The following is a 15,666-nucleotide window of genomic DNA, read 5'->3' as shown; positions in this document are numbered from 1 at the left end:
TCGTTCATAGCATTGTTGGCACAGCGCCCATTGATGTTTACAATGATGATGATGATGATGATTTGTGTTTCCACTTTTGTTTTTCCTATTGTTTCCATCAATGTGAAAATTCACTTTCCCCCACAATTTTGTCCACCTGCCAAATGCTTGCACTAGTTTAACTGACTCTTTTAAGACTTTGATCACAGCTCATTTTCCCACAAATGTGAACTGCTTGTTCTATTTCGGGTGCTTCTGTTCTTGAACACTGACCTCTGCTGTTGGTATTAGGTCATTGTGGTGTATATAGTGATTACTGTTTAAAGTAAATAAAACAACAGGAAAATATCTTGGATCAAATGTTGCCTCATCATGCCTTGCAGATAAGCAAAAGAACATAATTGAAATGTTTATTTTAAGATATAGTGTTATGGCAGAAAAAAACCCCTATGTTTCACCTGAAATAAGTACAGGGTTATTGCAGTTGCAGAATAATGCCCCTGCCCCACTTAGGAAACCTGAACGGAAACCTCTGGAGACTTTGCAACCCCACCCAAGTTTCCGTGCGGTTCCCGGAGGTTGGAGGTGGTTGCCGGAGGTTGCAGGTAGTGGAAGCAGGTAGGGAGACTGACAAAAACCTCCGGGAACCGCACAGAAACCTTCGGTGGGGCACAAAGTCTCCAGAGGTTTCTGTTTAGGTTTCCTAAGTGGGACAGGGGCATTAGGAAGCCAGCTAACAGTTGGGCTGCGAAATATGAACCAACCTCTCAGTTGCTTTATGAGAAAAAACTGCTTGAGGACTTTGTTTAATGTAACAAATGGGAGGAATTTGTTGGAAACAAATTGTTTGATCCTCAAGGGAAAAAATCAGGACCAAACTTCTTAAAAGGAAAGAGCAAGCAGACATTTTTGAGGAATTTAAATTGGAACTGGTGTTGACAGCCATTCAACTCATGAAATAGTTTGCATAACTGTGTCTGAAAGGCTTTTCCATTCCTTGTTAATCCTAATAAAATGCCAAATCGCCCCTCTTACGAGGGTCAAAAACTTTACTTTTATTTAGGAATTAGCGCCGTATGTTTTAGTAAAGTTTATGAAATAGAAATTTGTCTTGTGTGATACAAAATTATTAGTATCATACCGGCCACCAATTATTAGTTATGTTGACTTCAGTTGAGATGTTTATCTAATCAAGTCCAAAATAGGCTGTTAAGGGGAAAATGAACCAGTTCATACTAATGTTCCAGGCACATTTCTACCATCTTTTCATTTTTTGTTTTAGGTATTTTGAAATTGCCAAAAGCCATTAATAATATATCATAACAACAACTTCCAATTCAATGGACTATTGATTTAGCAAAAGCATTCCAAAGTATACCATAGGAGTAGTAAATAGAACAAAAATCTGTATTTGACCATCAGAAGATTTTGGTTTGAAAGTTGGATTTTTTCAATTAAACTGCACCATATAAAGAATATTGAAGCGAATAGTTTGCATAACTGTGTCTGAAGGGTTTTCCATCCCTTGTTAATCCTAATAAAATGCCAAATCGCCCCTCTTACGAGGGTCAAAAACTTTAGTTTTATTTAGGAATTAGCGCTATGTTTTAGTAGAGTTTATGAAATAGAAATTTGCGAGAAGCGACACCAGGCAGGTTGAGTGAAATCGTTTTTATTCACAGAAAACAATACCAGACTCGTGAAAACCGCGTGCCCAGCTGAGCTTACAAAACACAGCTGCTGTCACTGCTCTGATAATTGGCTAAAAGCCCGCGAACGAACCCCCGTGGTCACGTGACCGTGCCAACCGATGAAGATGGTTCTGACTTCCCAGCCCCACCACTAGGTGCTGCTACAATATGTAGGAAGGAACTGTAGATGCTGGTTTACACCATAGACACAAAATGCTGGAGTCATTCAGCTGGTCAGGCAGCATCTCTGGAGAAAAGGAATAGGTGACGTTTTGGGTCGAGATGTTTCTTCAGAATAAAGAATAGTTTAGCAGTTTTTCATGGATGATAAACTGCCTTGTTTACCATAATGGTGTAACAAAGAGTTAAAATCAGGCAATAGAGGATGAATTGTCAGATGTATAACTTGCCTGCTTCACAGCAAAATGATAGGCCTAATGTCATTGTGGGGTAAGTCCTTGTCATTTAACTTGTTAAGAAAATAGTATCACGCAGTCACAGGGAGAACATTCAAACTCTACACATGACCAGCCACTTTGCTGCCCATGAGGGCAGGAAGTCAGTTACCTCGCTGTATCCAGGCTGTATCTCTAAAACTAAACCCTCACCTCAGGAACTCATCTCAGTGACAAGATCTGGGACCGCATGGTCCTGACAAAAGTCAAACTAGGGTTTGGTGAGTCGGTCGTGTATGACAGCACTGTCAACAACAGCTTCTATCATTTTTCTGATGATTGAAAGCAGATTAATTGAACAGTGATTCGCTAAAACAGATTTATTACGACGCAGAAGGCGACTTTTCATCCTATCAGATCCATGGTTGGCTCTCAACTGAGTGATCTTATCAGTCCTATTCCTCTCATTTCAGATAGCCTGTAACTTATTCTCAACCATATGCTCATGAAATCTACTTTACCCTCACCAAAGGTTAGTTTACTGAGCATCATGTCTCTGCTGTGAGGAGAAGCTAGAGCATTAATCACTCTCCCATTTCATGATAGGGAGAATGCGCAAGATCCTCACACACAGCATCGCAAACAGATTAAACCTGGTTTCCAGAGTTGTGGGACAACAGAACGGACTGCTGCATTATTGTGCTAGGCTTGATTTGTCCTGCAGATAGACACATAATGCATGAGTAACTCAGCAGGTCAGGCAGCATCTCTGGAGAAAAGGAATAGGTGAAATTTTGGGCCGACACCCTTCTTCAGACTCTGCTTCTGGCGAGCTGCACATACCTACATAATTTTCCACATTGTCTGGAGATGACAACTTTAACTAGAGTGGAACAATTTAGCTAGAAGCACATAGAGTTCTGGAGCACAGCTCTTTGGCACTACATCTCGTCATTGTCTAGTTCCATGGATTTTGCTGTGGTATATGCATTGAATATTTCTAGGAGTAAATATAGAAGAGCAGGAAGTTCTAGGATTTCTGGCCACCAAGACAATAAAAAGATCATCACAATGGGCGAAAGGCATCATACAATTTCTCGAGAAAGCAAGAAATTTATTGATTGAAACAGAATCAAGATATAAAAGCCAATCTTTACAAAACTTGACAAAGGTCGTTAGAACATGAGAATATAAAAATAGAAGCAATCGTGTGTGAGGAAAGGATGTTAAACAATAAGCATAAATTCCCTAGGTTATGCCTGGTATGTTGAAATACAAATATAAAACTAGCTTGAAAGATTGAGAGATTGGAAAACCTATGGCCATCGTTGCATAGACTCAGAAGGTCAGCATGCTAAAATCTCCAATGTGACCTTAATTGGTGGTCTACATTCTGACATTGATGCCTGACACACAGCATTTGCCACCCTTAATACTCAGGATGACAGATGTCTCATGACTAGCTGGTGCAGTGCTGGACGCAGCCATTTGATACAATTCACATTGCAGCTACTTCCTGCCTCGTTGATTATCCCACAACTCAGACTGGCTTCAATCCACATGTGACACACGACTGGGTCAATCATCATGTTAGAGGTGACAATACGTGCAGAAGAACTGCAAGACTTCCCTCCCCTGTATTTTCTCTCACCTTGTTGTACATTTTTATGCATATGTTCTATAATTGTCATGGGAAGAATGTCTACGGGGTCTTTGTGCTACTCTTTCCACTCTTAATCTTTACCTTTCCTTTTCTTCTGAAGCATTCTCTCAGGATTGAGGATGATTCCAAGTATCCCGCCACTCTAAGTCTGTGATTTCTGCTGTTGTTGATATGGGCTGTGTGCGACCGACAGCCTCTACCACATATGTGGCTGGAGGTGCAGTTTTAACAATGGTATATGGTTCACTCTTTTATTCTGCGATTGCTTGTCTTTTATGTGCTCCAGATGCATAAACTCAGCTCTCTCTATGCCATCCAGAATGTTCCTTCTCTATTTTGACCTGACTAGTGTCAGTGAGGAAATTTCAAAGTCTACAGAGAAATTTATGCCAGTTGGAAGAGTGGGCTGAAAGATGGCAGATGAAGTTTAATGCTGATAAGTGTGAGGTGCTACATCTTGGCAGGACAAATCAAAATAGGACCTACATGGTAAATGGTAGGGAATTGAAGAATGTAGGTGAACAGAGGGATCTGGGAATAACTGTGCACAGTTCCCTGAAAGTGGAATCTCATGTAGGTAAAGAAAGCTTTTGGTGTGCTGGCCTTTATAAATCAGAGCATTGAGTATAGAAGTTGGGATGTAATGTTAAAATTGTACAAGGCATTGGTGAGGCCAATTCTGGAGTATGGTGTACAATTTTGGTCGCCTAATTATAGGAAGGATGTCAACAAAATAGAGAGAGTACAGAGGAGATTTACTAGAATGTTGCCTGGGTTTCAGCAACTAAGTTACAGAGAAAGGTTGAACAAGTTAGGGCTTTATTCTTTGGAGCGCAGAAGGTTAAGGGGGGACTTGATAGAGGTTTTTAAAATGATGAGAGGGATGAGAGTTGACGTGGAAAAGCTTTTCCCACTGAGAGTAGGGAAGATTCAAACAAGGGGACATGACTTGAGAATTAAGGGACTGAAGTTTAGGGGTAACATGAGGGGGAACTTCTTTACTCAGAGAGTGGTAGCTGTGTGGAATGAGCTTCCAGTGAAGGTGGTGGAGGCAGGTTCGTTTTTATCATTTAAAAATAAATTGGATAGTTATATGGATGGGAAGGGAATGGACGGTTATGGTCTGAGCGCAGGTATATGGGACTAGGGGAGATTAGGTGTTCGGCACGGACTAGAAGGGTCGAGATGGCCTGTTTCCATGCTGTAATTGTTATATGGTTATATGGTATATTATTAAATGAAGCCTTGTGATCATACCCGAGTGACCAGCCAACCAGGTAATTATTTCTGTGATGGAGCATGCACTGGAGTGCTTGTTTGTGGAGTCTAGTGTTGAGCAGACATCATAGCTTGTCCATTGGAACTGAATGAGTGTAACTAAGGCCTGAATATTGTGGAAGTCGGCCTGGGAGAGGACAATCACCCTGCCAATGCATTGGACAACATTACCACGGCAACATAGATTGTGGCTCTCTTGAGCATGGAGATGCCTGTTCTAGGTAGCCCATCAGAAACCACAAGAGGGCAGAGACCAAGACATAGATCATGAGATTTGTGATGGATTTCAAATCTTGATCTTTAAAACACTTTTTTTCCTTCAGATAGCCAAAGGCAATTGGTGCACTGATAATTGTGGTGAATTTCATCATGGATGTTTGCTGTGAGGTGGCTCTCAAGATAGGAATGTGTCCAAAGTTTTCCACATTCTTGTTGCACCCCTTTATTGTTAGGGGACGATGGGAAAAGTATCAACTGCATCTGGACAGCCCTGAAGTCCACAATAAAGAGCCATCTCCATCCAAGAGATCTCACAGCTTCCTAATAATCATATGCACAGATTCTTGAGTGCTGTCAAAACCATGAATATCCCTACCATTGATGGGCATACGTGACATAGATAGAGTGGATGTGGAGAGAATGTTTTTAGTTATGGGAGAGTCTAGGACCAGAGGGCACAACCTCAGAATAATAGGATGTGCCTTTAGAATGTCATGAGGAGCAATTTCTTTAGCCAGAGGGTGAAGAATCTACGGAACTCATTACAACAGACAGTTATGGAGGCCAAGTAATTGGGTATTTTTGAAGCGGAGGTTGATAAATAATAATAATAATAATAATCTTTATTTATATAGCACTTTTCAACAAAACCAGTATTTGAACCAAAGTGCTTTACAGAGTTTGATTAAATTAATAGAACAGACCAAATGTCAATATATCCATACAAAAACAAAAAAGAGAAAAAGAAAAAAAGACACAGAACAGTACACTATAGAAATCAACATGAAACGTCCCCCCACAGCAGAATTCACTGTGAGGGAAGGCACTAAAAATATCCAGTTCTCCCCCTCATAGTCCACCCGAGGTCGGGGTCTATATGTGGCCTCCTCAGCCAACTCGAGGTACTTAGGCCATCTGGCGCGAAGCGGGATCATCGGCGTCGGGTGGCGGCCTGGAGAAGCGGCCACACTTTTGAAGACTGCAATGTCCAAAGTTCTCAGGCCGCGCTGGCCGGAGAGACATCTGGCGAGGGACACAGGCCCCGTGGTGTTAAAATCCTGGGCCGCCGCGCAACCTCAGCAATAAGCTCAGCGAGGCAGTGTACCTTACCCGAAGGCGATCCGGTAGAATGTCCCGCTCCGTGTTGGTGTTGGTGTCCCAATTTCTTTAGCCAGAGGAAATCGTGAAGAATCGATGGTACGCTGCACAACTCATTCGGAAGAAAACAACCTCCTCTCGACCAGGTAGGACTGGGATCAAAACAGTTTCCCCCTTCCCCCCCCCACCCACCACAGAAAAGAAGACTTCCAATTAAAAGTTCCCACAGACAGGACTAAAAATAAAAATAAAAAAGGGAGAAAGGACGGACTGCAGGAGGAGCAGCCATACACAACAGCGCATCACCCCCGCAGTCCGCCATCTGATATGTTATTTAGTAAGGGTATAAAAGGTTACAGGAAGAAGACAGGAGAATGGGGTTGAGAGGGAAATTAGATAAGCCATGATTAAATGACAGAACAGGCTTAATGGGCCAAATGGTGTAATTACACTCCTATGTCTTGTGGTCATAAGGTGAGCATGAAGAATGGAGGAGAACTGATCAAGGAGTCAGCCAGCATCGGCTGGAAGAATTTCTGAACCCTGAATATGTACTTCACACAAGTGTCCATGGCTCTATCCCGCAGCAAACTATCTGGTATAGTCACACTATCATTCTACACCAACAACATGCTAAGCAAGGTCATGTGTCAACAATAAAACAAGACCACAGGGTAAATCATTGCAAGAGCCTTCCGCAACCGCAGTATTGATTCCATCCGTCAGGAGGCACAATGGGACATATAAAGTAACAGGAGGAGTAGCCATTTAGCCCTCAGGTTTGTTCTTCCAATCTGCCTAACCATGGATGTTCTTGCACTACAACCATTATTTAACGATGGCTTGCAAGCCATGCTCTTAACCAGGGTTCACAATACATTCACTTTTGCGTGAACCAGTGTCATGTATTTCATTATTTTTTTTCTCACTCACTTAAATACTGCACCTCTTCTCCAAAAACTGCTAGGGAGTGGAGTGACTTCCAAGATAAATGGAAAATTTTCAACTCGTGTCGCCTCCCTCTGGGTCACCCCACTCCAAGGTCACTCCAACCTCAGTGACTGAGCGACAGTTCACAGACAATGCTTACGTATGCGCATGTTAAGAGGCTAAGTTCCAAGCCCTACCCAGTCATCAGCATGGGAAAGGCAGCAGTTGGGAGCTTTTCATTATCTCCTGTCAAGATCCAGTTTAGCATGTGATTCTATCTGCAACATAGCATTATGCTGCTTTTGATCTATACTTAGTCAATTTCTAGATATGTCACAGTGGATCTGATTGGGCGTTAATGCAATTCACTGCACATGTTTAGTGCACTAAAAAAGGGTAAAATTCAATTTCAAGACAAGGATATAATTGATGGCATCTTCCAGATTTCCACTTTCAGCTGCGCACATGCACACAATGTAAGATGTTTTCATGGTGTACAGATGAAAATGCTGAATGTTTCACTATCATTACAACTACAACATTTTAAATGTTGGTTAAATGTTGCTTTCAAATTCTTTTTTGAACAAATGTTGGAAAATGTCCTACATTTGTTTGATAAATGCTGAAAGATTATACCAAATCCCTGACCAATCTTGGAGCAGGATGTGACGTAGATCTGGAGCAAAATCACTTTTAAGTGGGTTTCTGGTGCCATCTATACTCTGGAGTATGACGTTTGTCCTGAAAGGCCTTCTTGTTGTTGCATAAGAAATAGGGAAATCAAAATGATATACTTGCCAGAGGCAGAGTATTCAGCACATGGTGTGGGGGAAATGCACATTAGTGTGAACATCACAGCTCAAACCAAGTAAATGTTCAATGATCAATGTGGCATGACAGGTCATGTGGACGTACTGTAGCAGACATGGTGACAGTGGTTTAGTTAAGAGTTTAGGGATACAGCATAGAAAAATGCCTCTCGGCCCACCCAGTTCACGCCATTGATCACCCAATCGCAATATTTCTGTTATCCAACTTTCTCATCCACTCTGTACATATTTAGAGCAATTTTACAGAGTCTACCCTACTTATTTGTTGCTGGCAGCATGATCGAGTGAGATTCTGATAGTTGTTCATCCACTAATGGGTCTGTCCCACTTAGGTGATTTTTCAGGCGACTGCCAGTGACTGTCAAGTTGCCGGCAGTCGCCTGAAAAACCGGCAACTGGAACGGAGACTGTCAGAGTGGAACATACACACACACAAACACATCGCTTCCTTCACCAGCCTGTTAAACAGACACACACTGAACAGGAAGGTTGGCGCTGTAATTAAGAAGCTAAAAATTACAATGTACTTTAAAAGAGGGGGGAAGAAGGGGGAGAAGGGAGAGAAGGAGTGGAGACATCTTTTAAGAAGCCAGAGATACACGGCTGTGAAGTTCGGCAGACATTAACATTACCGGTCGGTTATCCTTGGTTCTGAAAACTACTGCTTACTTTTTTTTTCCCCAATGAAATTCACCAGTCAGCACCGATTACAACCTACAAGAACCTAAAAGAACTTCCGACCTGCTGGCAACCCACTAGGACCTCCTGGCGACCCACCTACGTCACGAGAATTCTCGCTACTCTCCATGACGGCTTAATTAAAGTCGGCCCTAATTTTTCAACATGTTGAAAACTTTGCAGCGACCAAAATGAGGCTGCGACTAGTTCCCAGAATGCGGGAACTCCTCACAACCATGAAGGCGACTCCCCGGCAACTACCCGCAAACATGTGGTGACTATGGTCTCCTGCAGTCGCCTAAAAGGTCGCCTAAGTGGGACAGGCTCATTAGTCATTGAGTCACGCAGCATAGAAACAGACCCTATGGTCCAACTTGCCCAGGCTGAACAAGATGTCCCATCTAAACTAGTCCTGCCTGCCCGTGTTTGGCCCATATCCCCCTAAACCTTCCCTGTCCATGTACCTGTCCAAATGTATTTTAATTTTACTTCACTGACGGTATCAAGTTGGGAAAAGGGGAAGTACAACAGGATCTGGGGGTCCTTGTACACCAGTCTATGAAAGTAAGCATGTGGGTACAGCAGGCAGTGAAGAAAGCGAATGACATGTTGACCTGGAGTATTGTGTGCAGTTTTGGTCCCCTAATTTGAGGAAGGACATTCTTGCTATTGAGGGAGTGCAGCGTAGGTTTACAAGGTTAATTCCCGGGATGGTGGGACTGTCATATGCTGGGCTTGTACATTCTGGAGTTTAGAAGGATGAGAGGTGATCTCATTGAAACATATAAGATTGTTAAGTGTTTGAACACGCTAGAGGCAGGAAACATGTTCCTGGTATTGGGAGAGTCCAGAACCAGGGGCCACAGTTTAAGAATAAGGAGTAAGCCATTTAGAATGGAGACGAGGAAACACTTTTTCTCACAGAGAATGGTGAGTCTGTGGAATTCTCTGCCTCAGAGGGCGGTGGAGGCAGGTACTCTGGATGCTTTCAAGAGAGACCTAGATAGACTCTTAAAAATGTCTATTGTATAACGCCTGTAGGGACGAGACCCTCATCGTGAAAACTTTCTCCCGGGCAATTTCAATTGGAAAATAAAGCTGTCCATGGGGCAGGCAAAAATGCTCCGGAGCTGCGATAGTGACTGGCCCACCTGTGCATTATTGCAAACTTAATTCTTCCTCCGCGCGAAAACTTTACAGAGAGTGACTCACTGGCGAACAAAATAAAACAGTAGTGTACGTCAAGGAGTGGGGGCAGTGCGTTTGCGTTTGGGGCCGGGGATGTCCTGGTGGCATCAATGGGAAGGTGTAAAAGGGGCGGGGAGAATGAATGAGGGAGTGGTGGCGTTGAGGGGACTGCCTCAAGCTGCCGGCGGAGTCGGGTTGTAGCCCCCTTCCTCTTACCCCTGGGTCGTGTGGCCGAAGGCGGAGGTGTCCTGGCACATGTGCGCTGCTCTCTCTCATGGGTCGACAGAGGGCAGCGGCCTCCCTCCCTCCCTCCCTCCCTCCCTCCCTCGGAAAGCACAGCCGCTGTGCAGCGCCGAGGCAGAGCAGACAGTGGCAGAGAGGGAAGGAGCGCTGTCACTTCCGAACAGTTGAAGCTTGAGTAACTCGGGCTTGTGTGAAGAAACATCTCGCGGAGGGCGACCCAGAGCCAGAGCCAGAGCCAGAGCCAGAGCCACCCACCGCACCAGGTCGATGCATTCAGACCAGGGAATAAAGATGTGAAGAGGAAGGGCAGCGAGACGGCGCCGGAGTCGTGGCGGCATCCGCACACATTCACCATGAGCCACATCGTGATGAAGCCGCGGTCGCGATCCACCAGTTCCCTGCTGATCTCCAACAACGCCGGGTAAAGTCTCTCTTGCTCGCTGCTCTCCCACTTCGGCGCTAGTTTCCCGGGCGGGCACAGGGGGAGGGAACTCACTCCACGCTCGGGTGCGGGGCGCTCGCCGCTTCACTCTCGGCTGTTTGTATAGCTGTCAAAAAAGTTGGTGAAGTCTTTGGCACTCATCCCCCACCTCCCCGCAACAGCTTATTTCCAAACCATACAAACACTGTCTTCATCATTCAAGAGGAAAGATATAATCAGACGTTTTAGAATTTGTTATGTTTCACAAGTTCCCCCTTTACCCGAAACCTACTACAGTGGAAAGAAGTGAATGGATGGAATACGTTAACGATTGTCACATTCCTTTACTTCGGTGCGGGCTTGTTCCAATGCTCTCGGTACCAATATTACCGAGTCAGCTTCAGTGGAAAAGTGCAATAAACTGTCCCATATAGTGAACAAACCTGAGCAGAGGGTGACATGTTGCACATTTCAGAAATGGCCTGGAGTGTTTTCGCATACATGAAATGGTTTATTGCACAGCCAAATATGAGAACTATTTGGTCCTGAGCAAGTCGGCATAAATAGCATTGAGGTGACTGGTTTACATTTTGATACCTTCTTCTTCATCTTCTTCTTCTTGCGTATGGCGTACATAGCCTGAAGTTGTAGGATAACTTGTTCTATTTGATCTTATTTGATTGTGCACATCGGGTTGATTGCATTAGTCAAAACGGGGCGGACCACGTGAAGGTTGCAATCTCCCACCCCATTTTCATAGCTGATTGAAGGAAAATTGTCAGTGAATATAACTGAGTCCTAATCCTTACGTTCCACCCCATTATCCATCGCATAATACACTTAATCCTCCGAAAATTCCGCCACCTTCAACGGGTCCCACCACTAGCCACATTTTCCTATCTCCACCACTTTCCGCAGAGACCGTTCCCTCCGTAACTCCCTGGTTATCATCCCTTCCCACCCAGAATGTTGCCTGGGTTTCAACAACTAAGTTACAGAGATAGGTTGAATAAGTTAGGTCTTTATTCTCTGGAGCGCAGAAGATTAAGGGGGGACCTGATGAGGTCTTTAAAATGATGAGAGGGATAGACAGAGTTGATGTGGACAAGCTTTTCCCTTTGAGAATAGGGAAGATTCAAACAAGAGGACATGACTTCAGAATTAAGGGACAGACGTTTAGGGGTAATATGAGGGGGAACTTCTTTAAGCAGAGAGTGGTGGCGGTGTGGAATGAGCTCCCAGTGGAAGTGGTCCAGGCAGGTCACTGGTATCATGTTAAAAATAAATTGGATAGGCATTCAAGATGGGAAATGGAGGGTTATAACACAGTCAGGCAGGTGGGACAAAGGCAAAAAAATTTGGCGGCATGGACTTGTACGGAACATCTTTGCTAAGCCCGTGTGAATCACACCTGATCTACCGTCCCCTGCAAACGCAGAAGATGGACACTTTAATTCCTCCTTCACATTCCTACCGACAGACCTTTCATATTAGGCAGGGTCCACTGGTCCTCCTCCATCATCTACTGTATCCGTTATTCAAGATGTGGACTCTAACACATCAGCGAGAACAAATGCAGACTTGGCGATCGTTTCACGGAACATCTTTGCTAAGCCCGTGTGAATCAACCTGATCTCCCGGTTGCTGGACACTTTAATTCTCCTTCCCATTCCTACACAGACCTTTCTGTCCTCGGTCTCCTCCATTGTCAGAGTGTGGCTAAATGCAAATTGGATGAACAGCATCTCATATTTCGCTTGGGTAGATTACAGTCCAGTGGTATGAATATTGATTTCTCTCACTTCAGGTAGCCCCGGCATTCCCTCTCTCTCTCTATCCCTCCCCCACCCAAGTCTCATTAGCTTCTCATTTTTGCCCTACAACAGCTTACAGAATCTGAAGAAGGGTTTTGGCCCGAAACATTGCCTATTTCCTTCGCTCCATAGATGCTGCTGCACCCGCTGACTTTCTCCAGCATTTTTGTCTACTTACAATGGCCTGTTTCCTTTATCATCATTACTTTTCTGCCTATCTTTCATTCATTGTTCTTCATCTCTCCACATCACCGTCTATATCTCTCGTTTCCCTTATCCCTAACCAGTCTGAAGAAGGGTCTTGACCCAAAACGTCACCCATGCCTTCTCTCCAGAGATGCTGCCTGGCCCGCTGAGTTACTCCAGCTTTTTGTGTCTACCTTCGGTTTAAACCAGCATCTGCAGTTCCTTCTTACACAATTCCTGCTCCTTGTCAAACTATGTGATCTTTAAGTGCTACTGAATTGGCTGATGGAGCATCGAGCTAATTTACGCTCATTAGGTAAATTGGAACATGCATATGTTGTTATGCAACATGCAAAAGATAATTGCATATGTTGTTATTTTCACTGAAAACTTCTGGATGACTTCATTGCAAATTAAATATGTCCTTGACAACAAATAACATGGGCGCTATATTCTTGTTCCTACAGGATAGACACGGTCCATGTAACTGGTCTCACAGAGCAGGGTTTTAATGTTACAATTAGCACCTGTTATCTGTGGTTAGAATGACTTGGATTATTAGTTTACAAATGTAATTTAAATGTACAGTATCCTACACTTTGACTTTGCATGTGTTTGGGAGCACGAGCTCTGGCACGTGCTGCAAGCCATCTTGCCAACATGTAAATGAAGGATGCAGTAAAAGAGAGGTGCGATAACTGCCTCTCTGCCTCTCTAAGGGATGAGAGAGTTCAAAATAACGGATGTGTAGGAAAATACAGTTTTCCTAACAAATGCAGCAAGATTTCATGGAATGCTTTTTCCGACCTTGCATCCTCAAGTCTTATGTCAAATTTGACCTAATTCTTAAAAATATATCCGATTCTGTTTTTTTAAACATCTCATATTCCAGTTACAGTATAAACATTACATTCTACAATTAATAACTAGACTAAGTTGGGCCCATTGGGTCCCTGTCACACAGGAGGCCTGGTCCCCCAATGCAATATTCCACCACTCACCCGTTCCCCCAACGCAACCCATTCCCCCAACGCAACCCATTCCCCCAACGCAATATTCCACCACTCACCCGTTCCCCCAACGCAACCCATTCCCCCAACGCAATATTCCACCACTCACCCCTATCCCACTCACATCAAATCCACCCCTCCCCCCTCCCTCCCTCTCCTCTTCTTCTACCCCATCCCCCCCCCCCTGCACTCCACCACACCTCTACCCCACTCCCTCGCTCTCTTTCCTCCTCCTCTCCCTCCCTCCCCCCTCCCTCTCCTCCCCCTCCCTCCCTCCCTCCCTCCCTCTCCCCCCCTCTCCCTCCTCTCTCCCCCTCCCTTCCCTCTCCACCTCTCCCCTCCTCCCTCTCCCCTCCCTCTCATCCCTCCCTCCCCCTCTCCCTCCCCCCATCCCTCTCCCCTCTTCCTTCCTCCCCATCCCTCTCTCCCCTCTCCTTCCTTCCCCTCATCCCTCTCTACTCCCCCTCCCTCTCCCCCCCCCCCCCATGCTGTGGGCCAGGCTGCGGCGCTCCCTCTCTCTGTGTAACGGTGCGGTGCATTATGGTCTCCCCCACCTCGTGTCCGCGCCCACGGGCAGGAGCCGCTGGAGCGCTGCCCGTCCCTCTTCCCCATTTCCGTTATCCTTCTCCCCTCACTCCCATTCCCTGCCTCAGCATCTACCCAGGTCGTAGAGCAGCGCCAGGGCCTGGTACTCGGCCTGGTTCTCGTACTCGGCCTGGCCCTGACTGTAGGCGGCCGAAGCACAAGAACCTGGCCTTCGACGGAGCCGGGCTCGCTGTGCCGGGGTCGGGGTGAGGGCGGTGGGCGGCTGAGCCAGACATGCCCGCAAAGCAGGAAGTAGAGGCTATGCTGCAGGATGGCGGCGGCATGGCGGCACCCGAGGCGCTGGTACACCTTGACCAGGCCCCGGGATTGGGCACCTCTCCAGCCCTCAGCTCAGTCGCTGCTTGAGATCCAGTCCAGGCCCCGACAGCGGACGTGGCTAATCAGTGTGGTGAAGGTGCCAGGAAGGGGCGCCGCTGACCCAACGACACCCCTTCCTGAGTGACGGGAGGAGACCAATCTGCGTGGCGGTGACTGACAGCAATCTGCACATGAGCATTTTTTATGATTTTTAAACCTTAATAACTTTTACAATATACCGTAGATCAGAACAAAACTTGTTGCACTCACAGCACAGGAGTATGGTGAGTAAGGGGACAAAAAATTGGAGCGCTATCACATACCTTTTTGTGCAAATAGAAAAAATGCGCAAACCGAAAGAGCACAAGATCAGAGTTTTAGTTATGTATATAGATAGATTAATCTCTCACCACCCTACATACACCTATTTTTCACCACTATCCTGCCCCAGTCACCTTTCTCCTTTCCCCTCCATACACTTATCTCCCAACCCCGAGTCCCTTTCCCGTTATTCCGCCCTGGCCACTTCCACCTATATCCCTCCCTCTGGCTTTACATCCCACCCCTCTCTCCTTCCCTGACATCCTTTTGTCTTTTCATCTCTACCCTTTGTCACTCACTCCACCCATCTTCCAATCAAACCCCCTTCACATGTATTGTCCTGACCCCACCCCTCTTTTCGAGCTTTCTCTCGGCTACAATTAGTCTGAAGTAGGGCCCCAACCCAAAATGTTGCCTGTCCATTCCCTCTATAGGTGTTGCCTGACTCGCTGAGTTCCGCCGATTTGTATTTTGCTCAAGATTCCAACATCTGCAATTCCTTGTGTTCCCTGCTTCGAAATGTATTCGCTTGCAGAACGAGGGCATTACTATCATAGAAGTCGTGCATTACCCTTCCTTAATTGGCTTGGAAAGTGGCGGTGAGCCACCTTTTGAACTCCTACAAATGATCCATTACCTGTCAATCCATTACCTTCTAACCTTTTCCATTATTTCCAATGAGGAAAGACAATTTATTTATCAAAACACTTTTTGCCAACTGGCTTCATTTTTCAGAGGAGCAATTTCCTAGTATATACAGATGCATATTATCCACCAGCAGCGCAATTAATGGTAATTTGGAACAAGATGTATAACGTA

The 15,666-nt window shown here is 45.3% G+C and overlaps 1 protein-coding gene across 7 annotated transcripts in view; it reads left to right on the top strand.

Moving 5' to 3' along the window:
* pde4d (phosphodiesterase 4D, cAMP-specific) overlaps nt 1-15,666 on the top strand; it is a 679,382-nt gene that overhangs the window by 447,543 nt on the left and 216,173 nt on the right. Inside the window, exon 1 of one of the 7 annotated variants that reach the window (XM_055634721.1) lies at nt 10,244-10,613. The exons of the other annotated variants lie outside the window; for them this stretch is intronic. Within the exon in view, the coding sequence (XP_055490696.1) occupies nt 10,546-10,613 (68 nt within the window). The 5' untranslated portion in view covers nt 10,244-10,545. Of the gene's footprint in view, nt 1-10,243; nt 10,614-15,666 lie in introns of those variants that run through there. 7 annotated transcript variants of the gene reach the window in all.

Source organism: Leucoraja erinacea, chromosome 1 (assembly GCF_028641065.1).
Source record: "Leucoraja erinacea ecotype New England chromosome 1, Leri_hhj_1, whole genome shotgun sequence".
NCBI classification, from domain to species: domain Eukaryota; kingdom Metazoa; phylum Chordata; class Chondrichthyes; order Rajiformes; family Rajidae; genus Leucoraja; species Leucoraja erinaceus.
The sequence above is the reverse complement of the archived record's forward strand: the minus strand, read 5'-3'. Positions and strand labels throughout refer to the sequence as shown.